General features: G+C 37.9%; 1 protein-coding gene across 13 annotated transcripts in view; it reads left to right on the top strand.

The window, feature by feature from the left end:
* Window positions 1-26,023, top strand: part of ERBIN (erbb2 interacting protein) — a 129,968-nt gene that overhangs the window by 33,932 nt on the left and 70,013 nt on the right. For 11 of the 13 annotated variants that reach the window (XM_055554804.1, XM_055554810.1, XM_055554801.1 and 8 more), the window contains 3 exons: window positions 11,720-11,767; window positions 21,023-21,220; window positions 24,722-24,839. In XM_055554804.1, the coding sequence (XP_055410779.1) occupies window positions 21,032-21,220; window positions 24,722-24,839 (307 nt within the window). In that variant the 5' untranslated portion in view covers window positions 11,720-11,767; window positions 21,023-21,031. Of the gene's footprint in view, window positions 1-11,719; window positions 11,768-15,347; window positions 15,470-21,022; window positions 21,221-24,721; window positions 24,840-26,023 lie in introns of all 13 variants that reach the window. The other 2 variants (XM_055554806.1, XM_055554805.1) reach the window with 2 other exon arrangements.

The following is a 26,023-nucleotide window of genomic DNA, read 5'->3' as shown; positions in this document are numbered from 1 at the left end:
TGCAGGTCAGGAAGCAACAGTTAGAACTGGACATGGAACAACAGACTGGTTCCAAATAGGAAAAAGAGTACGTCAAGGCTGTACATTGTTACCCTGTTTATTTAACTTATATGCAGAGTACATCATGAGAAATGCTGGGCTGGAGGAAGCACAAGCTGGAATCAAGATTGCCGGGAGAAATATCAGTAACTTCAGATATGTAGATGACACCACCCTTCTGGCAGAAAGTGAAGAAGAACTAAAGAGCCTCTTGATGAAAGTGAAAGAGGAGAGTGCAAAAATTGGCTTAAAGCTCAACATTCAGAAAACGAAGATCATGGCATCTGGTCTGATCACTTCATGGGAAATAGATAGGGAAACAGTGGAAACAGTGTCAGACTTTATTTTTTTGGGCTCCAAAATCACTGCAGATGGTGACTGCAGCCATGAAATTAAAAGATGCTTACTCCTTAGAAGGAAAGTTATGACCAACCCAGATAGCATATTCAAAGGCAGAGCCATTACTTTGCCAACAAAGGTCCATCTAATCAAGGCTATGGTTTTTTCAGTGACCATGTATGGATGTGAGAGTTAGACTCTAAAGAAAGCTGAGTGCTGAAGAATTGATGCTTTTGAACTGTGGTGTTGGCGAAGACTCTTGAGAGTCCCTTGGACTGTAAGGAGATCCAGCCAGTCCATCCTAAAGGAGATCAGTCCTGGGTGTTCATTGGAAGGACTGATGCTGAAGCTGAAACTCCCAAAACTTTGGCCACCTCATGCGAAGAGCTGAATCATTGGAAAAGGACCTTGATGCTGGGAAAGATTGAGGGCAGGAGGAGAAGGGGACGACAGAGGATGAGATGGTTGGATGGCATCACCGACTCAATGGACATGGGTTTGGATGGACTCTGGGAGTTGGTGATGGACAGGGAGGCCTGGTGTGCTGCAGTTCATGGGGGTTGCAAAGAGTTGGACATGACTGAGCAACTGAACTGAACTGAGGCCATTAATGACCTAGGAAGAACAGTTTCTATTGAAGTGATGGGGGACAAAAGTGTGATTCCAGTGAGTTTGAGAAAAGTTGATGAAATAATTGGTTAGAGTGTGTATAGACAACTTGTTTGGAATTTTGTTGTAAAGGAGAGCAGAGAAATGGGTTGATAACTGGAGAGATATCTTCAGAAGAGATCCTTTTTAAGATGAGAGGGAAAATACACCTACTCAGTGTCTCATATTGTTGTGTGTGGTCAAAATCAGTTGATTCTTAGGATATGTTAGAGAATTAACATTCTCTTTGGTTTATTTGACCATCTTGTTCTGTACCCGTCAAGGCTTACAAACCATGTGTCATGAGTCTGCAAAGGAAATTGTTATAAGTCATTAGCAGAATCTAAGAAGATTGGGATTTACTCTGGCATAGAGATGAATACCAGGAAGTAAAGAGAAATAAGGGAATATGTACAAGGAAGTTAGTCCTGCCACAGGATTGTGTTTGGGAATAGTTTAGAATCTGGTCAAGGCTATATGAGAAAGTATTTCTAGGTTTGAAATAATGCCAAGATTTAATTTATCAAATTAAGTGCAACATCATTGTGAATATGTTTGTGGTGCATATTTCTGCAGTGTCTCTGTGCACAGCTTTTATTGACCTGTTGTTGAAAGAACCAACTGTGTGTTACAAAAAGTTGAAATTTACTCACAGACCTTCAGTATTCCTTTTTTTGGCACAGTTTTCACCTTCTCTAAGTTTGGTTCTGAGCCATGCTAAAACCTCCCTCTACTTCCTTCCTCTGATTTTAGAATGATCTGATGTTAGGTTTTCAGAGTTAAATAAATCAATTCTGTCTGGGATGTTTGCATTTGTAGTCTTATTTCTAATTGTGGAATGAAGATCTTTTTGTAAGAATAATTAGGCCCTCTTTCTGTTTTATAAATTGTAATTCCTTCTAAACTGAGATAGAGGAGGATTTTGAAGATTTTTCTTCTACCTTTACCAAATTTGTTTCACAAAAGGGTGAAACAGACTGAATCTCTTCCATGGGAGTGTCTTATCTATAAACAGCACTATTTATCTACACTGGGCATCTTCTTTTCTGCTTCTAGTTAGCATGTTGTTGTTCAGTGTCTTGGTCTGACTCTTTGCGACCCCATGAAAGTGCATGTGAGTTAGCATATGGGAGCGCACAAAAACTTTCTGGTCCCCTGGTGAGAATAAGAAAAACCTGTAAAGAATAAAAATTGCATTAAAAAAAATTAGAGGTAGCAAAAAATCAGTGGGATCAAGGAAGCCTTGGTGAACTGATTTCCAGAGATACATGAACTTCTCATAGGTGAGTCAAGAGTATGGCAGCTTTCCAGCCTGGTTTCAGTATAGGATGAAGCAGTAAATGGAAAGACTGAAGGGCTGAAGATAAATCATCCAATCTTCAAGAGACACTGTGGGCTTTTGGGAAAGGGTGGGTATCTGACAAAGCCCCAAAGCAGAATTAAATCATTAAGCCTGATAATTTTATCTACCTTGAATTTTGCTTAAAGAGGCGTACAGGAGGGGTTGAAAAAGCTAAAGAAATGTACAGTTCTGCAAATTCTAATGGTTCTTGAATTATGGGACACTGCTGGAGTTGAATCTAAAGGTAAACCAAACCCAAAATATGTAGAACTGTAGCCCAATTTCTTCCTATCTCAGATTTTGACAAGATCAAAAAGATATGACTGTGGTTGAGGATGAGAAGTTGGGGATTGAATTGATCACAGAAAAATTCACTCTGATTGAAGGCAGGAGGAGAAGGGAATGATAGAGGATGAGATGGTTGGATGGCATCACCAACTCAATGGAGATGATTTTGAATGAGCTCCGGGAGTTGGTGATGGACAGGGAAGCCTGGTGTGCTGCAGTCCATGGGTTGCAAAGATTCAGACACGACTGAGCAACTGAAGCTGCAGTCTGAAAGCTGCAGAACTGAAAGCAGCAGCCAGTTTCAGCTCAAATTGAGTCTGCTAGAAATCTGAATTATCCGTGACTCATTCTAACTAGGGGTTTCCCATGTAGCTCAATGGTAAAGAATCTGCCTGCCAATACAGGAGACACAAGAGTAGGAAATGGCAATGCACTCTAGCATTCTTGCCTGGAAAATTCCATGGGCAGAGGAGCGTGGCGGGCTGCAGTCCATGGGGTTGTAAAGAGTCTGACATGACTGAGCAACTGATTGAGCATGCATGCATGCATCCAAACTGAGAGAAGAGCATAATTCTCTGAGAAAGAAATAAAACTTAACAGTTTTATGCTCATTTCTCAACCCTCATTTTATAAAAAGGATCTAGAATACTATGAAAAAATATGAAACATAAAACAGGAAAATATGATTGTATAATTAAGAGAAAACAGTGAACAGACTTCTTAGATGCCCCAGAGTTAGGAGTCAGTGAGTTAGGAGACAGTTATTTTAAAGCAGGATAACATGTGAGGGATTGAGTATTTCAGGAGAGTGATGGAAACTTTGGAAAAATACCAAATGCAAATTCTAGAACTAAAAAATGCAGTATCTTTAAAAACACTGCTCAAATGGCCTTGATAGCAAATCTGTTATAAGAAATAGACTGTAAGAAACGGTGAGTGTGTGAATAAATACGGAAGTCTGTTTTCTGGTCTTTATATAAGTGACAGTGAATGTGTGTGTGTGTGTGCATGCGTGCACACTCAGGTGTTTCCAACTCTTTGAGACCCCATGCACTGCAGCCTGACAGACTTATCTGACATGAAATTTTCCAGGCAGTAATACTGGAGTCAGTTGCCATTTCCTACTCTACGTCTCCTGTGTTGGCAGGCACATTCTTTACCCCTGCACCACCTGGGAAGCCCTGGGATTTATAATATATAGAAGTAAAATTTATGACCATAGCATGAAATATGAGAGTATAAACAAATACATTATACTCTTTTGCATTTGTTATATATAAAATTACATATGTAATTAGAATAGTATAATATTATTTGAAGGTGGACTATGATGAATTAAGAATATGTGCTGTACATTCCTAGAGCAGCCAAAATACATGTGTTGTGTGTGTATGACTTAAAAGTCCACACAATGAGATTATATAGGGAAATAACTATATTTGGAGGCAGGAAAACAGGAACAAAGAACAAGTTAAAAATAAATAGTAATGCAATAAGCTTAAATTATACAAGTAATTATATTAAATACAAATGGTCTAAGCCAAGCATTGAAACATAGAAATTGTCAGGTTGGATAAAATAGCAAGAACCAACTATATGCTTTGTACAAATGGGCAATTTAAAGACAAATTTGGTTAAAAGCAATAGTGGAAAAAGATATACTAACACTTATCAAAAGAAAGTTGTTATAGCAAAATATACTCTAAGGATTTAGTAAAAGGACATTTTATAATGATAAAAGGATCCATTTATCAAGAAGATGTAAGAACCCTAAATGTATATTTACAAAATATTCAGAATACATGAAATAAAATTTGATAGAAATAAAAGGAGAAATGGACATTTATGCTTAGAGATTTCAGTACTTTTCAGTAATTAGTAGAAAAAGAATACCATAAATTAGGAAGGGTATGGAAGATTTGAACACCACTGTCAATCAGTTTCACATGACATTTTTTGAATACTAAGCCCAAGAGATGCAGAATGTGACATTTAAATACACATGAAACTCCAAGGTAGATCTCATGTGAGGATGTCAAAACTTCAACATACTGTGGAAGACTTGAAATTATATTTTCTTTGTCTACAGTGAAATTAAGTTAGAAATCAATAACAAATGAGAATTCAGTTCAGTTGCTCAGTTCTGTCCAACTCTTTGTGACCCCATGGACTGCAGCACACCAGGCCTCCATGTCCATCACCAACTCCTGGAGCTTACTCAAACTCATGTCAATGAAGTCGGTGGTGCCGTCCAACCATCTCATCCTCTGTTGTCTCCTTCTCCTCACGGCTTCAGTCTTTCTTTCAGGGTCTTTTCCAAGGAGTCAGTTCTTTGCATCAAGTGGCCAAAGTATTGGTGTTTTCAGCTTCACCATCAGTCTTCCAAAGAATATTCAGGACTGACTTCCTTTAGGATTGACTGGTTTGATCTCCTTGCTGTCCAAGTGACTCTCAAGAGTCTTCTCCAGTGGCATAGTTCAAAAGCATCAATTCTTTGGCACTCAGCTTTCTTTTTCTTTATAGTCCAGCTCTCACATCCATACATGACTACTGGAAAAACCATAGCTTTGACTTGACAGACCTTGGTTGGCAAAGCGATAGCTCTGCTTTTTAATATTTTGTCTAGGTCGGTCATAGCTTTTCTTCCAAGGAGCAAGAAGAGTCTCTTAATTTCATGGCTGCAGTCACCATCTGTGGTGATTTTGAAGCCCCCCAAAATTGTCTCTCATTTTTTCCATTGTTTCTGCATCTATTTGCCATGAAGTAATGGAATTAGGAGATCCCTGCATGGTGGTGTTTTTTGGTTTTTTAGCCATACCATGAAGCTTGCGGGATCTTAGTTTCCTGGCCAAGGGTTGAACCCCAGGCACTTGGCAGTGGAAGCTCAGAGTCCTAACCACTGAACTCTCAGAGAATTCCCAGTCTGAATGTTTTAAAATTAAGGTGATTCTGAATAACTCATGGTTAAAAGAATAAATCAAATGGAAAATGAACATTTTAAACAAATGGAAAGACAACATATTAACATTTATGAAGTGAACTTCAGAATTCATAGCTTTAAATCTTGAAGAAGAAAATATTAGAATCATTACTTAATAAGTTTTAGCCTAAGAGAAAAAGACAAATTCAAAACAAATAAAAAGGCAGAAAATATAGACAAAACGGAAATGAGCGAAATGGAAAATGTCCCATGTAAATGAACAAATTGTAAAATTTTTTCATTGGAAAAAAATCAGTATAATTGGTAAACTTAACGTTTAGAGCAATTTATATAACTCTTGAACTTGTGAATCAGCATGTGGTCTTTTATCCCTGGCTTCTTTATGGCATTATGTCCTCAGGGCTGCATTCAAGGAAGGTAAAAGCAGTAGTAGTAAATCTTCTTGAGGCAGAGGCACTGTTGTTTGCTTAACTTCTGCCACACTGAGTTGGCATAAGCAAGTCGTTGTTTAGTCACCAAGTCACTTCTAACTCTCTTGTGACCCCAAGGGGCTATAGCCTGCCAAGGCTCCTCTGTCCGTGGGATTTCCCAGGCAGGAATACTGGAGTGGGTTGCCATTTCCTCCTCCAGTCAGCCCAATTTCAAGCAGTGGGGAAATAGACTCTGGATCTCTTAATCTTGGTGGTGAAAGACATTGTGGCCCTGTTTCTTGATTCATAGTGGTTAAATCTCAGGTCAAAGATCTGGGATTTTACCCTATTTACAAGGTACTGTGTTAACTTGCCAGAAAACACAAACCAGAGACAAAGGGTTTATTACTCCCTGGAAAGCAAGCAGCCACCAGGGCAGTACTTGTGTTGGTTACTTGAGCCTGAATCTTCATAGGGCTTCACAGTGAAGGTCAGATGGGACCTGCACAGGTAGTAGTGTGCACTGAAGAAGGGGCACCCTGAATTGGGAAACCTGACCACACATAGGACCACTCATGACCTGTCCTCTTCTCAGGAGAGAGAGAGAGAGAACCTTATCTTTACTCTGGAATTTAAACCTCCTCTGGTGGCAGGGGATGAGATGATTAGATAGCATCACCAACTCAATGGACATGAATTTGGGCAAACTCCGGGAGACGGTGAAGAACAGGGAAGGTGTGCTGGTGTGCTGCAGTCCACAGGGTCACAAAGGGTTGGCCATGATTTAGCGACTAAACAGTGAACAACGATCTCTGGAGAGAAGACATTGAACTGCCTCATGTATCCTTATATAAACATCTTAAATTGGCTGTAAATGACATTGTTCAGAGAACCCAGGCTATGCAGAAATGTGAGATGCTCATGGAGAATTATTTTCTTACATAGTGTATCTGCTTGCACAATAATATGCATTCTTCCCATATACAAAATCTTATCACTCTTCTCACTAGAGTGTCATGTCAGACTTGAGTCCAATATCTTTATCATCTAACCAAGGTCCAAATACAGATAAGGCTCTGCTATGCCATTTTGTAATTAGAGAAACGCAAAACAAAAATACAGTGAGATACTGATCTTCACCTACTACATAGGTTAAGATTAAGAAAGACTGAGAATATCAAGTGTTGGTGAAAATTTAATTGGAACTCTGGGAGTAGTAAGTGATAAAACTACTTTGTAAAATGATTTGTTTATTTTTTAGGAATAAAATTAAACATGCCTATAGACTCAGTTCAGTTCAGTCACTCAGTTGTGTCCCACTCTTTGCGACCGTATGGACCGTAGCATGCCAGGCTTCCCTGTCCATCACCAACTCCTGGAGCTTGCTCAAACTCATGTCCATCAAGTCGGTGATGCCATCCAACTATCTCATCCTCTGCCATCCCCTACTCCTCCTGCCTTCAATCTTTCCCAGCATCAGGGTCTTTTCCAGAGTCAGTTCTTCACATCAGGTGGCCAAAGTATTGGAACTTCAGCTTCAGTGTCAGTCCTTCCAATGAATATTCAGGGTTGATTTCCTTTAGGATTGACTGGTTGTAGTCCAAGGGATTCTCAAGAGTCTTCTCCAACACCACAGTTCAAAAGCATCCATTCTTTGGCGCTTAGCTTTCTTTATGAACTGTGATCTAGCAATTTCACTCCCCTTTATTTACCTGCAAGAACTGAAGCCTACATTCTCATAATACTTGTACATAAATGTCATAGCACTCTTATCTAGGACAGGGTGTCTTGGTGAGGGTATTGACTGGAAAGTGGCACATAGGAATTTTTCTTGGGTGAGGAAAGATTTTATATCTTGATTGCTGTTGGTTATATGGGTGTATACATTTGCCAAACTATACTTTAAAGGTCTATTTTATTATGTAAATTATGTAAAAACATATAAGTGGAAATTTCTGCAGATGTGGGAACTCCTTATAACTTCAATATGTATGTCAATTGCTTTATTCCACATTAAGATTTTTTTAACATATATATGCTAACCATTGTTTGATATAAAAGTTTGTTTGGTTAACGTTGCTGGCATTGACGAAACTTTCTACTCAGCATTCAGAAAACTAAGAGCATGGCATCTGGTCTGATCACTTCATGGGAAATAGATGGGAAACAGTGGAAACAGTGTCAGACTTTATTTTTGGGGGCTCCAAAATCACTTCAGATGGTGTTTGCAGCCATGAAATTAAAAGATGCTTACTCCTTGAAAGTTATGACCAACCTAGATAGCATATTCAAAAGAAGAGACATTACTTTGCCAACAAAGGTCTGTCTAGTCAAGGCTATGGTTTTTTCTGTGGTCATGTATGGATGTGAGAGTTGGACTGTGAAGAAAGCTGAGCGCCGAAGAATTGATGCTTTTGAACTGTGGTGTTGGAGAAGACTCTTGCGAGTCCCTTGGACTTCAAGGAGATCCAACCAGTCCATTCTAAAGGAGATCAGTCCTGGGTGTTCATTGGAAGGACTGATGCTAAAGCTGAAACTCCAGTACTCTGCCACCTGATGCGATGAGTTGACTCATTTGAAAAGACCCTGATGCTGGGAAGGATTGGGGGCAGGAGGAGAAGGGGACGACAGAGGATGAGATGGCTGGATGGCATCACCGACTCGATGGACATGAGTGTGTGTAAACTCCAGGAGTTGGTGATGGACAGGGAGGCCTGGCATGCTGCAATTCATGGGGTCGCAAAGGGTCGGACACGACTGAGTGACTGAACTGAACTGAACTGAGCAGGGGTCAGACAGCAATGCTGTCTTGAGAGACATGTAGCTATTTCACCAACCTTCTTTTCTCACCTCTTGCTGTATGTGCTGTAAGGCATAGCACATTTTATACATACAATTATTTTCATCCTTCAGGATCAAGTGCTCCTTTACAGTATTTGTTTTTTTCATTACATAAGTTTCTTACCTTTTTATTCTTGTTCTTTTCCATGTAACTATTTTCATTGTTTACTTGCATGTACTTATAGGTAATGGGTTAATAATGTTCATAAAGTTCCTCAGAAGTAAGCACAGGTTGTATCAAATACAGATTAGCAAATATGATAGCCATAGTTAAACTAAAATCTTTCAGAACAACTAAACACCATCTGATAGCTATGGGCATACCTGAGGAGCCTTTGTTGTGCATTTTAACTTCTAAACTCTTACTTAAAAAGGTCATTCCAACATAAGATTTCTCTTAAATCTAGCCACGTATAACTTGTGATCTCTTCAGATCCATAGGGAAGTATACATACTATATTTTTTAAAACTTTTATAGTGATTTCACTTTTCAGTTACAAATATTTCCCAAATGAGAGTTTATCAGAAAATAATGGGAAGGGGAAAAGATGGTAATTTGAATATAGATATACGACTGTGGATTATTGTTGAAACTGTTAAGGGAAAAAAAATCACATCAGCATTTTCTTTATGATAAAGAATCTTGAATTATAGCTAATCTTCTAAATCAGAATCTCTAAGGGAGAAGCTACAGTAATATGTAGCTTTGAAAAATAACCCTAAGCTGTACCATGGCACCCAAGGTTTCTTTTGGGTCCATGAGCAACATTTTTCTTTTAACTGGCTGGAAACTTTGTTGGGATGGTCTATGAATGGTTTTCCAAATCTGTTTATAAAAATGTATCTTTCTCTTACTAGATTATTCCCTACACATCCACTATTGTGAGTCTTGACTTGCCATCTATTCTCACTCCTGTATTTTTCCAGTCTTAATAACTGAACTACCTGAGTTGTCTATATTTGCTATGATGTTATCCTTCTCCTATTTCTTGAATCCCCTACAAACAGCATTTTGTCTCTATTACTCCTCAGTAAGATAATCAGTGACCTTTACCTTATTAAACAGTGGCAATTAAAGTTCTTACTAACATAGTTGATAACTTCCTCAAAATAATTTTTTCCATTTAGCTTTTAGAATATACTTTGGGCAAATGAGGGGTGCTTTCTCTTGACTCACTGCCTCTCTTCAGTGTCCTTTGCTGGTTCTCTTCTCTTCTTTATGACCTCTATTTTTATAGTATCTCAGGGCTCAACCATTGAATTTGTTTTCTTCCTTCATTCCTTTCTTTTTGAACCTGTACTCTTCTATCCACATTGATGCCCTTGATTCTTTCATGTAATTTCATCACTTTATTTATTTTTTAATATTTATTTAGTTATTTGGCTGTGTCAGGTCTTAGTTGCAGCACTCAGGATCTGTGGGCTCCAGAGCATGTGGGCTTAGTTGCTCAGTGGCATGTGGGATCTTAGTTCCCTGACCAGGGATTGAATCTCTGTCCCCTGCATTGAAAGGCAGATTCTTAACATTGGACCACCAAGGAAGTCCCTAATTTCATTACTTTAAATATCTCTAAATAGATAACTTCCAAATTTATAGTCTCAGTTTGGATTTCTTTCCACATCTCTGGATACTCATGCAACTGTCTACATAGGATCCCACTAGGACAGCTTTCAGGTATTTCAAACTCAAGTCTCTAAACACAAACTTTTCTTCTCTCTAACCTCCTTCTGTAGCCATATTCCATCTCAGTTCATTGTTAGTCCCATTTTATCAGACTACCATGTATGTGGGAGTATGTTGCGTGACAAAATAAGTGGCCATCTTTGCTTGATATACACAGAGGTGTTTTCTGTGGTATGTGCTATGTGTAGAATTTGTGGAGAAAGTTAACTCAGCAGTCCTAAACAATTTTTTATAAGGACAAATAGTCTAATGTATTTAGAGTGACCCTTTAAAATTCTGAAACGTATTTATTAATATCACTGAGCTTTTCAGAAAAAGATTACTCATGATGTATGTACTTTTAATTAATGCTGCTGTTTTGGGTTTGGGGTTGTCCTATTTTGGAATGTGTTGGTTTCAGGTACAGAAAATCTAGCAATAGTTTAAGCAAATAGAGGATTTCATTTTCTTATACATCAAGAAATCCAGGTATTTCTGAGGTTGGCATTAGCTCAGCTGCTCAGCAGTGCTGTTAAGAGACCCCCGCTTGCTTTGTCTTTCTATTTTATCAGCCTTATTGGTAGGCTTTTAATCCTCATGCTTGTTGATTCATAGTCATCATGTTCACACCCTTCCCTAGATAAGGAAACAGATGTTTTTCCAGAATCCACTACCATTCTACCCCCAAAGTAGACTTCTAAGTATGTGTCATTGAGCTTAACTGTGTCATCTGTCACTTGTCCACCCTTCTTGGAAAGCTAAAAGTGGGTATTTAGCTAGGTCCATTACCACCTTGAATAAAAGAAACTTCTGAAAAGAGGGAAAAGACTGATAAGCAGTTAACAGTGTTTGCCACAAAGAACCACCAAAAACTACTAAATTTTAAGTATAATTGGTGATTAGAGTTTATTTGCTTGGGAAAACTTTTATTGTTTCTCAGTAAGCTCAAATAAATGGGATTTTAATGGTAGATAGAGTGGTATCTGTTACTTAATATAGGTGAGGGCTCTCAATAGTCTAAAAATATTATGAACAATAAATCCAGTTACTATTGAGAAATTAGCAATTTTGTGTGTGTGAGTTTATGTGACTTAATTATAGAGGATTTTAATTTAGATTTTGAGATAAATAAGAAATTGGAAGAGATGTTCCTTAGTCATAAAGATTATTTTTATTGTTAATTTTGTTTCTTTTTTTGGTTTTCATAGAATGTTGGCTCAATTAAGAAACATCAGGGAGATAAATTCAACCCAGTGGTAAGTAGTTTTAATATCTTTTGTTAGAAAGTGTTTGCATTATTACTATGCCTTTTATTTGGTTGGCACCTCTTCCTCCACTGTTTTTGTATCTGCCTCTTCCTCCATTGTTTTTTGTATCTGCCGTTTTAAGCCTGATTTATAAAGTGGCTCTTAAATCACAACACTAAAATGTTAATCAACAGTCCCCATATGGATCACTTCCTGTTCAGATCAGGTCAGTCTTTCTCCCTGTGCTTTACTTCCTTGCAGTATTGTATAAGGGAGGATCTCTTTGAATTTGGTTACTCATTTCTCTCTCATGTGCTGCTTTCCTCCTCTGACGTTAATAATTAAGGTCCCCCTCCTTTCTTATCAATTAGCAGTTTTAGTCTGCTAAATTAGGATCCACTTTTGTATTTGTTTAAGGACCACTGAATTTATTCTGAGGTCTCAATTGTCCTTTTCACTGCCTCTGTCCACAGGAAGTTCTGTTTTGTTTTGTTTTTTAGTTCTCAAAGTTTTCATTTGAAATATAAACTCTTTGCGGTTTCCTAAAGCTAAGTATCTAATTTTTTTTTTTTCTGAATTCACATTCTTTTCTGAGAAGTTCTGCAGTATGATTAGGACTACAGAAGCGTCTTAGAGGTCATTTTACTTCCATTAGCAATTATTCTGCCCTCTAAATTGCCTTCTACCTCAAGTGCCCTGCACATACGATTTAATATACTAAATAATATACTAAAATAAATATACTCTTCTTTTTTTCTGACCACTCTGTGTAGCACAGGAGATCTTAATTTCCAGACCAGGGATTGAACCCATGCTGTCTTGATTAGGAGTGTGGAGTCTTAAGCACTGGACCACCAGGGAAATCCCCACACTCTTAAATCATTGTATTTGGTAATAGCGTGTCATGTTCCATTATTCTCAGCTGGGAGTTATGCTTTCAAATCCATTATGATTTCTGGAAAATGGATTTTTTTAGGACATATTTTGCAAATTATTGAATACTATCATATATTAGTATAAGCATATAGTAGTTATAATATGAACCAGAGTAATAGTTTGAAGTATTATATTAGTGCTGTCTCTGCAGTAATAGAAATGTTCCTTATCTTTTTTTACTCAGTATGGTATCCATTAGCCACCTGTGAGTATTGAGCATTTACAATATAGTCAGTGTGACTAAGAAACTAGATTTAAAATTTCATTTGATTTAACTTGAATTTTCAGGTTAAAATGCCACTCTGTCTACCATATTGGACAAAGCAGATAGTTTTTTCACCACTTTTCTTAAGTGTCCCCCCTAAGTCATTATCAGTTGAAAAAGAAAGTGTATATTCATTTTTAGAATCTTCTTTTCATTATCTCATTAAACATACAAGTATAAGCTAAATTCCCCTTTAGTGATTAAATTCTTATTAGATCAATAAAACTGCTTTTTCTGAGTAAAATGCACCTTCATAAAACTGTGGTGTGGGAGAAGACTCTTCAGAGTCCCTTGGACTGCAAGGAGATCCAACCAGTCCATTCTGAAGGAGATCAGCCCTGGGAGCTCTTTGGAAGGAATGATGCTAAAGCTGAAACTCCAGTACTTTGGCCACCTCATTCGACGAGTTGACTCATTGGAAAAGACTCTGAGCTGGGAGGGATTGGGGGCAGGAGGAGAAGGGGACGACAGAGGATGAGATGGCTAGATGGCATCACTGACTCGATGGACGTGAGTCTGAGTGAACTCTGGGAGTTTGTGATGGACAGGGAGGCCTGGTGTGCTGTGATTCATGGGGTCGCAGAGAGTTGGACACGACTGAGTGACTGAACTGAACTGAACTGAAGCATATTCAGTAAACTTTATTGACAAAGTAATTTTTTTTATTGAGGTATAGTTTATATATAATAATGCATTAGTTTCAAGTATATGACATAATGATTAGTATTTGTATATGTTGGACGGAGAAGGCAATGGCACCCCACTCCAGTACTCTTGCCTGGAAAATCCCATGGACGGCGGAGCCTGGTGGGCTGCCGGGGTCACACAGAGTCAGCCACGACTGAAGCGACTTAGCATATGTTGGAAAATAATCCTTACAATATGTCTAGCAACCATCTATCACCATACATAGAAGCAATTTGTGTGTGTGTGTGTGTGTGTGTGTGTGTGTGTGTGTGTGTGTGATGAGAGCTTTCAATCTACTGTCTTAGCAACTTGCAGATATGCAGTACAGTATTATTAGCTGTAGTCACCATGCTGTACATTACATCCCCATGACACAGAAATTTTAGATAGAAACATTTGATGTTTGACATTATTAGTGTAAGGGAGGAAAAATTTTCCCTTCCCCCTGTTAGGGTTCCTCGCTGGGTCTGAAAATTTAACTGACAGAGACAGATTAACAGGAGAAAAATGTATACATTTGTTTAATGTAAGTTTTAAAGGACACAGGGAGCCTTTGTAAGGAAAGGAAGACCCAAAGAAATAGTTAAACGAGTATTTTTATGTGATGTTTGATGAAGTGGACTGTTGTGTAGAAATACAATAGGTCAAAGAGTAAATGTAGTAAACGGGGAGATTTAGCAGGCCCTGTTCATTAGAATTTCTCTCCCTTCGTCTTTAGAGATACCTTCTAGTATAAAGAGGACCCCTTTAACAGAAACATGTTTATGACCTGTTTCGGGGGGAAAGGCACAGAGATCAGAGTGACCTTCCTGCTTCTGCTATTTTCTCAAATTCCTTTAGGTTAAAATACTAAGTATTCCCTGAGTACCGTATTTTGTCCTGAACTCCCATCAGTTGTTTGTCTCTATAAACCCTAAAGGAGAAGTATGTAGTAAAGACATATTGATGTTTGAATTCTGAGATGAGTATATCCTAATATATTGAGAAATAGTATAGTGCAGTATGAGTACAGAATCAGTTTCTTTATGGAAAATGGGGATGATAATAGTACATGCCTTAAGATATATGAGGATGAAATGAGAATAAGCATATAGTTTATATGAAGAATTTAGCACAATGCCTGGTGCACATGGTGATTAAGAATAGTCAGATTTTTTTTTCTTTACTTGCTAGGGAAATACTTACCCTTACTGTCAAACACTTTAAGAATATGATATAATTTGAAGAGTTAGAATCAGTGCCTTGCAGATTCATGTTGGAGCCTGAGGCAAAAGAGAAAAATTAGTCATACTGATTCTGTCTTTACTTTTAAATTAACAGTGGATTAATGAATTATTTTTCCAAGAGTTTGATTTTTTACAAAAATGTTGCATTAAAATACGTAGTTTGATTACTGAAGGGTTTTACTGTGTCTGAGGCATTTGCCTCATTGGCTTCAACCTAGTCTTGGCTCTGGGTAGAAGTAATCTAATACTTTAATGGAGTCTTCTGCCTAGGGCAAGAATTTATTATTATTTTGCAAAGAATTGATAACATTAATTAGAAGTCATTCTTATTTTATTGAGGCGAGCTGTTTTTTTTTTTTTTTAGTAAATTAATGTTAACCTCCTAGTTGGAATTAACCTCTGTATGTATGTATATGTTCTTAATAAAACTAGCCTTGAAAATTTTCACTAATTCAGAATTGAATCTTTCCCCTAGTTAGATTGAAATGAAGTCTGCACTGGTGGGCCGCCGTCTTTGGAGTCGCACAGAGTCAGACACGACTTAAGCAACTTAGCAGCAGCAGCAGCAGCACTTTATTGAAGCAAGTTTCTTCTCTAGTGTGTAACCTTAAGAAAATATAAACTCTGTACACTTTAGAAAAATTAAAAGAACAGCATTAATTGAAACAAAATATACTTTGCATAGATAGGAATTCTGATGTGGGAGAGTTATAGGAAAGTTAAATGACTGGTTATGGAGACCTGAAAATACCTTTGCATTCCCACTTTTCTGCTCAGAATTGCATATAATCAAGTTCTTTTTTTTGTTTGTTTGTTTTTTATTTTTTTAAAATTTTTAAATTTTATTTTATTTTTAAACTTTACATAATTGTATTAGTTTTGCCAAATATCAAAATGAATCTGCCACAGGTATACATGTGTTCCCCATCCTGAACCCTCCTCCCTCCTCCCTCCCCATACCATCCCTCTGGGTCATCCCAGTGCACCAGCCCCAAGCATCCAGTATCGTGCATCGAACCTGGACTGGCAACTCGTTTCATACATGATATTTTACATGTTTCAATGCCATTCTCCCAAATCTTCCCACCCTCTCCCTCTCTCTCAGAGTCCATAAGACTGATCTATACATCAGTGACTCTTTTGCTGTCTCGTACACAGGGTTATTGTTACCATCTTTCTAAATTCCATATATATGCATTAGTATACTGTATTGGTGTTTTTCTTTCTGGCTTACTTCACTCTGTATAATAGGCTCCAGTTTCATCCACCTCATTAGAACTGATTCAAATGTATTCTTTTTAATGGCTGAGTAATACTCCATTGTGTATATGTACCATAGCTTTCTTACCCATTCATCTGCTGATGGACATCTAGGTTGCTTCCATGTCCTGGCTATTATAAACAGTGCTGCGATGAACATTGGGGTACACGCGTCTCTTTCCCTTCTGGTTTCCTCAGTGTGTATGCCCAGCAGTGGGATTGCTGGATCATAAGGCAGTTCTATTTCCAGTTTTTTAAGGAATCTCCACACTGTTCTCCATAGTGGCTGTACTAGTTCACATTCCCACCAACAGTGTAAGAGGGTTCCCTTTTCTCCACACCCTCTCCAGCATTTATTACTTGTAGACTTTTGGATTGCAGCCATTCTGACTGGTGTGAAATGGTACCTCATAGTGGTTTTGATTTGCATTTCTCTGATAATGAGTGATGTTGAGCATCTTTTCATGTGTTTGTTAGCCATCTGTATGTCTTCTTTGGAGAAATGTCTATTTAGTTCTTTGGCCCATTTTTTGATTGGGTCGTTTATTTTTCTGGAGTTGAGCTGTAGGAGTTGCTTGTATATTCTCGAGATTAGTTGTTTGTCAGTTGCTTCATTTGCTATTATCTTCTCCCATTCTGAAGGCTGTCTTTTCACCTTGCTGATAGTTTCCTTTGATGTGCAGAAGCTTTTAAGGTTAATTAGGTCCCATTTGTTTATTTTTGCTTTTATTTCCAATATTCTGGGAGGTGGGTCATAGAGGATCCTGCTGTGATGTATGTCAGAGACTGTTTTGCCTATGTTCTCCTCTAGGAGTTTTATAGTTTCTGGTCTTACGTTTAGATCTTTAATCCATTTTGAGTTTATTTTTGTGTATGGTGTTAGAAAGTGTTCTAGTTTCATTCTTTTACAAGTGGTTGACCAGAGTTCCCAGCACCACTTGTTAAAGAGATTGTCTTTAATCCATTGTATATTCTTGCCTCCTTTGTCAAAGATAAGGTGTCCATATGTGTGTGGATTTATCTCTGGGCTTTCTATTTTGTTCCATTGATCTATATTTCTGTCTTTGTGCCGGTACCATACTGTCTTGATAACTGTGGCTTTGTAGTAGAGCCTGAAGTCAGGTAGGTTGATTCCTCCAGTTCCATTCTTCTTTCTCAAGATCGCTTTGGCTATTCGAGGTTTTTTGTATTTCCATACAAATTGTGAAATTATTTGTTCTAGCTCTGTGAAGAATACTGTTGGTAGCTTGATAGGGATTGCATTGAATCTATAAATTGCTTGGGGTAGTATACTCATTTTCACTATATTGATTCTTCCAATCCATGAACATGGTATATTTCTCCATCTGTTAGTGTCCTCTTTGATTTCTTTCACCAGTGTTTTATAGTTTTCTATATATAGGTCTTTAGTTTCTTTAGGTAGATATATTCCTAAGTATTTTATTCTTTCCGTTGCAATGGTGAATGGAATTGTTTCCTTAATTTCTCTTTCTGTTTTCTCATTATTAGTGTATAGGAATGCAAGGAATTTCTGTGTGTTGATTTTATATCCTGCAACTTTACTATAGTCATTGATTAGTTCTAGTAATTTTCTGGTGGAGTCTTTACGGTTTTCTATGTAGAGGATCATGCCATCTGCAAATAGTGAGAGCTTTACTTCTTCTTTTCCAATTTGGATTCCTTTTATTTCTTTTTCTGCTCTGATTGCTGTGGCCAAAACTTCCAAAACTATGTTGAATAGTAATGGTGAAAGTGGGCACCCTTGTCTTGTTCCTGACTTTAGAGGAAATGCTTTCAATTTTTCACCATTGAGGATAATGTTTGCTGTGGGTTTGTCATATATAGCTTTTATTATGTTGAGGTATGTTCCTTCTATTCCTGCTTTCTGGAGAGTTTTTATCATAAATGGATGTAAGCAGCTCTTAATCAGAAGTTAAATAAATTTCTTTGTTATATTAGGGTTTTTCTTGTTGATGAGCAGACTTATAAAGCATAGTTCTTTTCAGTTCAGTTCAGTAGCTCCGTCCTGTCCGACTCTTTGCGATCCCATGGACAGCAGCACTCTAGGCTTCCCTGTCCATTGCCAACTCCTGGAGCTTGCTTAAACTCATGTCCATCAAGTCAGTGATACCATCCAACCATCATCCTCTGTCATCCCCTTCTCCTCCTGCCTTCAATCTTTCCCAGCAACAGCGACTTTTCCAATGAGTCAGTTCTTTGAAAGGTGGCCAAAGTATTGGAGTTTCATCTTCAGCATCAATCCTGCCAATGAATATTCAGGGTTGATTCCCTTTAGGATGGACTGGTTGGATCTCTTTGCTGTCCAAGGGACTCTCAAGAGTCTTCTCCAACACCACAGTTCAAAAGCATCAATTCTTCGGTGCTCAGCTTTCTTTATGGTCCAACTCCCACATCCATACATGACTACTGGAAAAACCATAGCTTTGACTAGACGGACCTTTGTCAGCACAGTAATGTCTCTGCTTTTTAATATGCTGTCTAGGTTTGTCATAACTTTTCTTCCAAGGAGCAAGCGTCTTTTAATTTCATGGCTGCAGTCACCATCTTCAGTGATTTTGGAGCCCAAGAAAATAAAGTCTCTCACTGTTTCCATTGTTTCCCCATCTGTTTGTCATGAAATGATGGGATCGGATGCCATGATCTTAGTTTTCTGAATGTTGAGTTTTAAGCCAGCTTTTTTACTCTCCTCTTTCACTTTCATCAAGAGGCTCCTCAGTTCTTCTTGGCTTTCTGCCATAAGGGAGGTGTCATTCTGAAATGGTTCTTTTAGAAGCATATAAATGGTTACTTTGAACTGTGGTGTTGGAGAAGACTCTTGAGAGTCCTTTGGACAGCACAGAGATCAAACCAGTCAATCCTAAAGGAAATCAACCCTGAATATTCATTAGAGGGACTGGTGGTGAAACTGGAGCTTCAATACTTTGGCCACATGATGTGAAGAGCCAACTCATTAGAAAAGATCCTGATGCTGGGAAAGATTGATGGAGGAGAAAACGACAGAGGATGAGATGGTTGGATGGCATCACCAGCTCAATGGACATGAGTTTGAGTAAGCTCCAGGAGGTGGTGATGGACAGGGAGGCCTGGTGTACTGCAGTCCACGGGATTGAAAAGATTCGGACACAACTGCACGACTGAACAAACAACAACAACAAATGGTTACTTTTAGGATCATTTTGGGAAGTACAAAAGTGCTTGAGTTTATTTTTAAATTCACTATAAATTTGAGTGTGAAGTGAAATGGGCCTTAAAAAGCATTACTACGAATAAAGATAATGGAGGTGATGGAATTCCAGCTGAGTTATTTCAAGTCCTAAAAGATGATGATGTTAAAGTGCTGCACTCAATATGTCAGCAAGTTTGGAAAACTCAGCAGTGGCCACCAGACTGGAAAATGTGTTTTCATTCCAATCCCAAACAACATTCAAATTACAGTGTAATTGTGCTCATTTCACATGCTAGGAAGATTATGCTCTAAGTCCTTCAAGCTAGGCCTCAGCGGCAGTACGTGAACTAAGAGCTTCCAGATGTACAAGCTGGATTTAGAAAAGGCAGAGGAACCAGAGATCAAATTGTCAACATTCATTGGATCATAGAGAAAGCAAGGAAATTCCAGAAAAACATCTATTTCTGCTTTATTGACTACGCTAAAGCCTTTGATTGTGAATCACAACAAACTGTGGAAAATTCTTAAAGAGATGAAAATACCAGACTACCTTACCTGCCTCCTGAGAAACCTGTATGCAGATCAAGAAGCAATAGCTAGAACCGGACATGGAACAACAGACTGGTTCAAAATTGGCAAAGTAGTGAGACAAGACTGTATATTGTTACCCTGCTTATTTAACTTCTCTGTAGAGTATATTATGCAAAATGCTGGGCTGGATGAATATCAAGCTAGAATATCAAGCTAGATTGCCAGGAGAAATATCAACAACCTCAGATATGCAAATCATACCATCGTAATGGCAGAGAGTGAAGAGAAACTAAAGACCCTCTTGATGAATGTGAGAGAAGAGAGTGAAAAAGCTGGCTTAAAACTTCAGCATTAAAAAAGCTAAGATGGTATCCGGTCCATCACTTCATGACAAATAGAAGGGGGAAATGTGGAAGCAGTGACAGACATTTTTTTCCTTGAGTTCCAGATTCACTGTGGACAGTGACTGTAGCCATGAAAAAGACGCTTGCTCCTTGGAAGGAAAGCTGTGACCAACCTAGACAGCATATTAAAAAGCAGAGACATCACTTTGCCAATAAAGGCGCAAGTAGTCAAAGCTATGGTTTTTCCAGTGGTCATGTGAGAATTGGACCATAAAGAAAACTGAGCACTGAAGAATTGATGCTTTTGAAGTGTGATGTTGGAGAATACTCTTGAGAGTCTCCTGGACTGCAAGATCAAACCAGTCAATCCTTCAGGAAATCAGCCCTGAATATTCATTGGAAGGACTGATGGCTGAAGCTGAAGCTCCAATACTTTGGTCACTTGATGCAAAGAGCCAGCTCACTGGGAAAGACTCTGTTGCTGGGCAAAGGGAGAAGGGGGCGGCAGAGGTTGAGATGTGCGGATAGCATCACTGACTCAATGGACATGAATGGATCTGAGTAAACTCCAGGAGATGGTGAAGGACAGGAGAGCCTGGCATCCTATAGTCCATGGGATCACAAAGAGTCAGATAGGACTTAGTGACTGAACAACAGCAACAAATATAAAAAATTTGATAGGAAAGCAGTGTAAATGCATTCTGTTGAGTGTGTTTACAGAAGGGAATATTTATCTGTGAGGGTATAAACTCTGAGAATTGAACTGGAATAGTTTTGAAAAATTGTTATAATGCTTGGACTAAACTTATTTTTGTTTGCATATTTCAGTGTCTAAAAATGACTACAAAACGAAGTTTATTTGTGCGGTTGGTACCATGTCGTTGTCTTCGAGGAGAAGAGGAGACTGTCACTACTCTTGATTATTCTCATTGCAGTTTGGAACAGGTTCCCAAAGAGATTTTTACTTTTGAGAAAACTTTGGAGGAGCTCTACTTAGATGCTAATCAGATTGAAGAGCTTCCAAAGGTATGCTAATCTGGTCTTTGAAGAATTGCCTTTGGTTATTTTTATGCCTAGAAATATGATATTCCCAGTGTTGCCATAATGCTGATACATATGTATATATTATTGCCCTTGTTTTGGTTTAATTTCATCTTTAGGATATGTAACACAATTCAGGTTTTTTAAATTGAATTTTTAACCTTTATCTCTTCAAGTTAATTGCGTTATCTTTTCAAGTTAATGGCTTATTTATGCAAATAATTTAAAATTTTATATTTAATTCCAGGCTTGTTAGAGCCACTAAGGTAGATAGTAAAGTGAAGTGAAAGTCACTCGGGCATGTCCAACTCTTTGGGACCTCATGGACTATACAATCCATGAAATTCTCAAGGCCAGAATACTGGAGTGGGTAGCAGTTCCCTTCTCCAGGGGATCATTCCAACCCAGGGATCAAACCCAGGTCTCCTGCATTGCAGGCAGATTCTTTACCAAATGAGCCACCAGGGAAGCCCAAGAATACTGGAGTGGGTAGCAGTTCCCTTCTCCAGGGGATCTTCCCGACCCAGGAATCGAACTGGAGTTCCCTGCATTGCAGGCGGATTCTTTACCAGCTGAGCTACCAGGGAAGCCCAAGGTAGATAATAAGACACTACAGTTTCTGCAGCCAACAGATTTACCTAGACAAAGAATTGAAATTAATGTTTTTCTAGTTTTCATGAGTTTTTGATCTAGTAATTGAGGATAAATTGTCCTTTTAGTTATCACATCAGAATTTTGTTTTTTTAACAGCTTTGCAGAGGTACTATTCTGTTTTCCCCATTTCAGTTTTGTTTGGAAAGGCTTTGGAGGACCTAGTATTTCTGAAATGTAGGAACAACTAGCAGGAGAAAGTTGGTTTGTTGCCATGAAACATCCTCTCCCATTAACAACTTGCCTGCTAAAATATTTTAGTTGTTACTTCTTTTTTTCCTTTAAATTCTAACCTGACTTCATCCCCTACTCAGTTTCTTATTTTTGCAGAGAAAGTTGCAATAGTTTTACCACCCAAACAACAGTGTTTTTTAAGCTGTGGGTGTAGACTCATTAGTGGCTCATAAAAATCAATTTAATATATGGGGCATTTCCAAAAAATAAACTCTTATTTGGACTGGTGGATTTAGAAGACAAAAAATATAAGACATCCAATTAAATTACAAATTTCAAATAAATAGTAATTTTTTAGTATAAGTGTGTTTCATGCAGTGTATAGGACACTTCTCTCACTAAAAAAATTATTGTTTATCTGAACTTCAAGTTTGACCAGGCATCCTGTATTTTATTTGGTAACCCTAACTATCATAGAGTAAAAAATAGAGAGTGTCACTTGTATCTATTGTAACATAAAATATTTGTTTTAGATTTATGTGTGTATTTATATACATCCCGGATGGCAGCATTGTTTTGAAAGAGTTGCTGTTTGGGTGGCTAGTATAGTAGTAAAATCATTCTGAAAGCCAGCACCATCTGAGATTGTCTTATAATGAAATCTTTATATAGCTATGGATAAAATATTAGAAGTTGTGGGTTGCGTGATCATGAATTTCTTCCCTAGGTTGTGATAGGGTGCTTTGTAATTGACTGTTTCCTTGTGTGTTATTTTTCAGCAGGGAATTTATCTTCCTTAGCTAGGTCTCCTAGAGAAAATGGAAGACCAAAATTAGTCCCATTTTCTGATCACCACCAGTGAGGTCTCATTTTGGGAACTGTGTTGAAAAGAGAGAGGGATGCTATGATAGTGCAAATAACTGAATCACTTATCATGCCTAGCAATTTTCCAGTTTTGGAAGAATGCTCTCCTTAATTAGGATTTATTCAGTGCCATCCTGCAGACAGTTCTGTTTTTTCCTAAAGATTTTACTTTTTAGAGCAATTCTAGATTCACAGCAAAACTAAGAGGCAAGTATAGAGATTTCCCAAGTCCACATAATGGGTCAGATGGTAACGAATCCGTGTGCAGTGCAGGAGACCCGGGTTCAATCCTTGGGTCGTCAGGAATATCTTCTGGAGAAGGGAATGGCAACCCACTAGTATTCTTGCCTGAAGAATTCCATGGACAGAGGAGCCTGGCCAGCTACAGTCCGTGGGGTCACAAAGAGTTAGACATAACTAGGTGACTGACACATGCACATAGATTTATCAAATATGTAACCTGTCCCCACACATGCATGGCTTCCACCATTATCAGCATCCCCCCTTTGATACCAGAGTGGTTAAACCACCACAGTAGTTAGAACTGATGAATCTGTGTTGAAAAATCGTAACCACCCAAAGTCCATAGTTGACATTATGGTTTGCTCTTGGTGTAGTGCAGTCTGTGGATAGCACAATGCATATAATGACATGTATTCATCATTATGCAATCAAACATAGTATTTTTAGTACCTAAAAATCCTCTGTACTCTGCAAAGTTTTTTTTTTTAATTTTTTTTTATATATGAAGCTTAGAAGTAGCCCATGTACTTACTGCTGCTGCTGCTGCTGCTGCTAAGTCACATCAGTCGTGTCCGACTCTGTGCGACCCCATAGATGGTGGCCCACCAGGCTCCCATCCCTGGGATTCTCCAGGCAAGAACACTGGAGTGGGTTGCCATTTCCTTCTCCAGTGCATGAAAGTGAAAAGTGAAAGTGAAGTCGCTCAGTCGCAAACGACTCTTCGAGACCCCATGGACTGTAGCCTACCAGGCTTCTCCGTCCATGGGATTTTGCAGGCAAGGGTACTGGAGTGGGTTGCCATTACCTTCTCTGGTACTTACTGCCTTTGGTTAAATATATTTAAGTCCCTTTTTCATTATTGTGATTTTAGCATAACAGTATGTTTGCTCCCTTATTTTATTTTTCTCTCAAATCAGAGTTCTATATTTTAATTCATTTAAAACCAATTTTACATATTTGAATTTATATAAATTCAGCTTATAAACTTACATTTTGGAATAAGGATACTTGAAACATAAGATTCAAAGTGAAAGTGAAAGGGTTAGTTGCTCAGTTGTGTCCGACTCTTTGCTATCCTGTGGACCATAGCCCACCAGGCTCCTCTGTCCATGCAGCTCTCCAGTCAAGAATACTGGAATGGGTAGCCATTCCCTTCTCCAGGGAATCTTCCTGACCCAGGGATTGAACCTGGGTCTCCTGAATTGCAAGCAGATTCTTTACCGTCTGAGCCATTGGGGAAGCCCTTTTAGTTTCCTATATTTAGCAGCCACTTATTTCTTATGACCCTAACAGAAAATACACCATATGCTAGATTTTGTTAAGTGCATTTTGCCCAGGGTAGAAGTGTGAGGATATAAATCATTCTGAGTAGTCCAATTGTATTCAAATCTATAATAGCATAAAATAATAAGAGGTCTTCTCTGGTATGTGTGTAGGTATAATTCATTCACTTTTAATGATGTTAATAATACTTGTCTTTCTAACGGTTAATAAATGAAATACTTAAGGAAACTGAAGGAATAATCAACATCCTTCTCTACCTTGTTTCAACAGCAACTTTTTAACTGTCAGTCTCTACACAAACTGAGTTTGCCAGATAATGATTTAACAGCATTACCAGCATCTATTGCAAATCTCATCAATCTCAGGGAACTGGATGTCAGCAAGAATGGTACGATTCTTTCTTTCTAAATTTTTGTGTTTGGGGAACATGTTAAATAAATAAAATTTCTTTTGTATTTTACCAGATAAAAAAGAATTTTAAAAGTCAGATTGCAGTCTGTTATATTAGGTTTTTTATATATATGTATAAATCTATGAGAATTTAAAGCAAAGTGAAGACTAAGTATAAACATTTTAAAATAGCTTTAATTGAAATGCTGTGGATATGTGCATGCACATCTGTGTCCTTAAATCTTTTTTCATATATATATTTACTGCCATGTTTGTGATGATGAGAAACTAGTAACAAGTAGCTGTAATGTCGATTGTTAATAACACATTTTGAATCATCTGTAAGCATGGACTGTAATGTAGCTCCTAATGATACTGACGTAAAATATTTACAGTGTAATGTTAAAGTTGAAAAAAAAGTTGTGCTACATTAATGAATTGAACATCAGCAAATACTTACTGAGAGACCACTCTGTGCCAAATACTTTATTAGGAGCTTGGATTACAAATTAATAATGAAAAGTAAAAGGACATAGTCACTGTTCTCTTGGGGTACATTGTCTTGGTTTTGTGTGCTTAGTTTGAACATTAAAGTGTGGAAGAGATGTTCCAAATTGTTAATTCCTTACCTTGAAGTGAGAGAGAAGTAACACTTAAAAATTTTAGAGTGAGCATATTACAATATATTGGAATTATATTAGAATAAGCATTTCCCAAGACCAAGGAAATCCTTATACATAACCACAATATCATTATCACTCAAGAAATTTGACACCATATTTTCCCCTGTTGCCTAGTAATGCCCTTTTTAGCTATTTGCCCAACCTACACCAAGTTAAAGATCACATATAGCTTTCAGTTGTGTCTCTTTGATCTTTTAAAACCAGTTTGTCCATCTTTTTGTGACGTTGTTTTTGTAGAGTTCAGATCAGCTGATTTTTAGTTGTTAAGAGTTTTCTTCTCATGATTTTATTTTAGGTTAATTAATTTCCTCAGCTTCTTCAAGGGCAGTTTGAAATTTGTTTCCATTCCTCATGCTTAATAGAGTGGCAAGTATTGCGTAAATTCCAAAGAAAATGAACTTGATCCATTACCATTGTAGCTGTACATACACTGACAGTTAAGTAGCATTGTAGAAATTTGGAATTGTGACATTAGAAGTCATTAAGTGTAACCTTCCAC

The sequence above is a fragment of the Bubalus kerabau genome, chromosome 18 (genome assembly GCF_029407905.1).
Source record: "Bubalus kerabau isolate K-KA32 ecotype Philippines breed swamp buffalo chromosome 18, PCC_UOA_SB_1v2, whole genome shotgun sequence".
NCBI classification, from domain to species: Eukaryota; Metazoa; Chordata; class Mammalia; order Artiodactyla; family Bovidae; genus Bubalus; species Bubalus kerabau.
The sequence above is the reverse complement of the archived record's forward strand: the minus strand, read 5'-3'. Positions and strand labels throughout refer to the sequence as shown.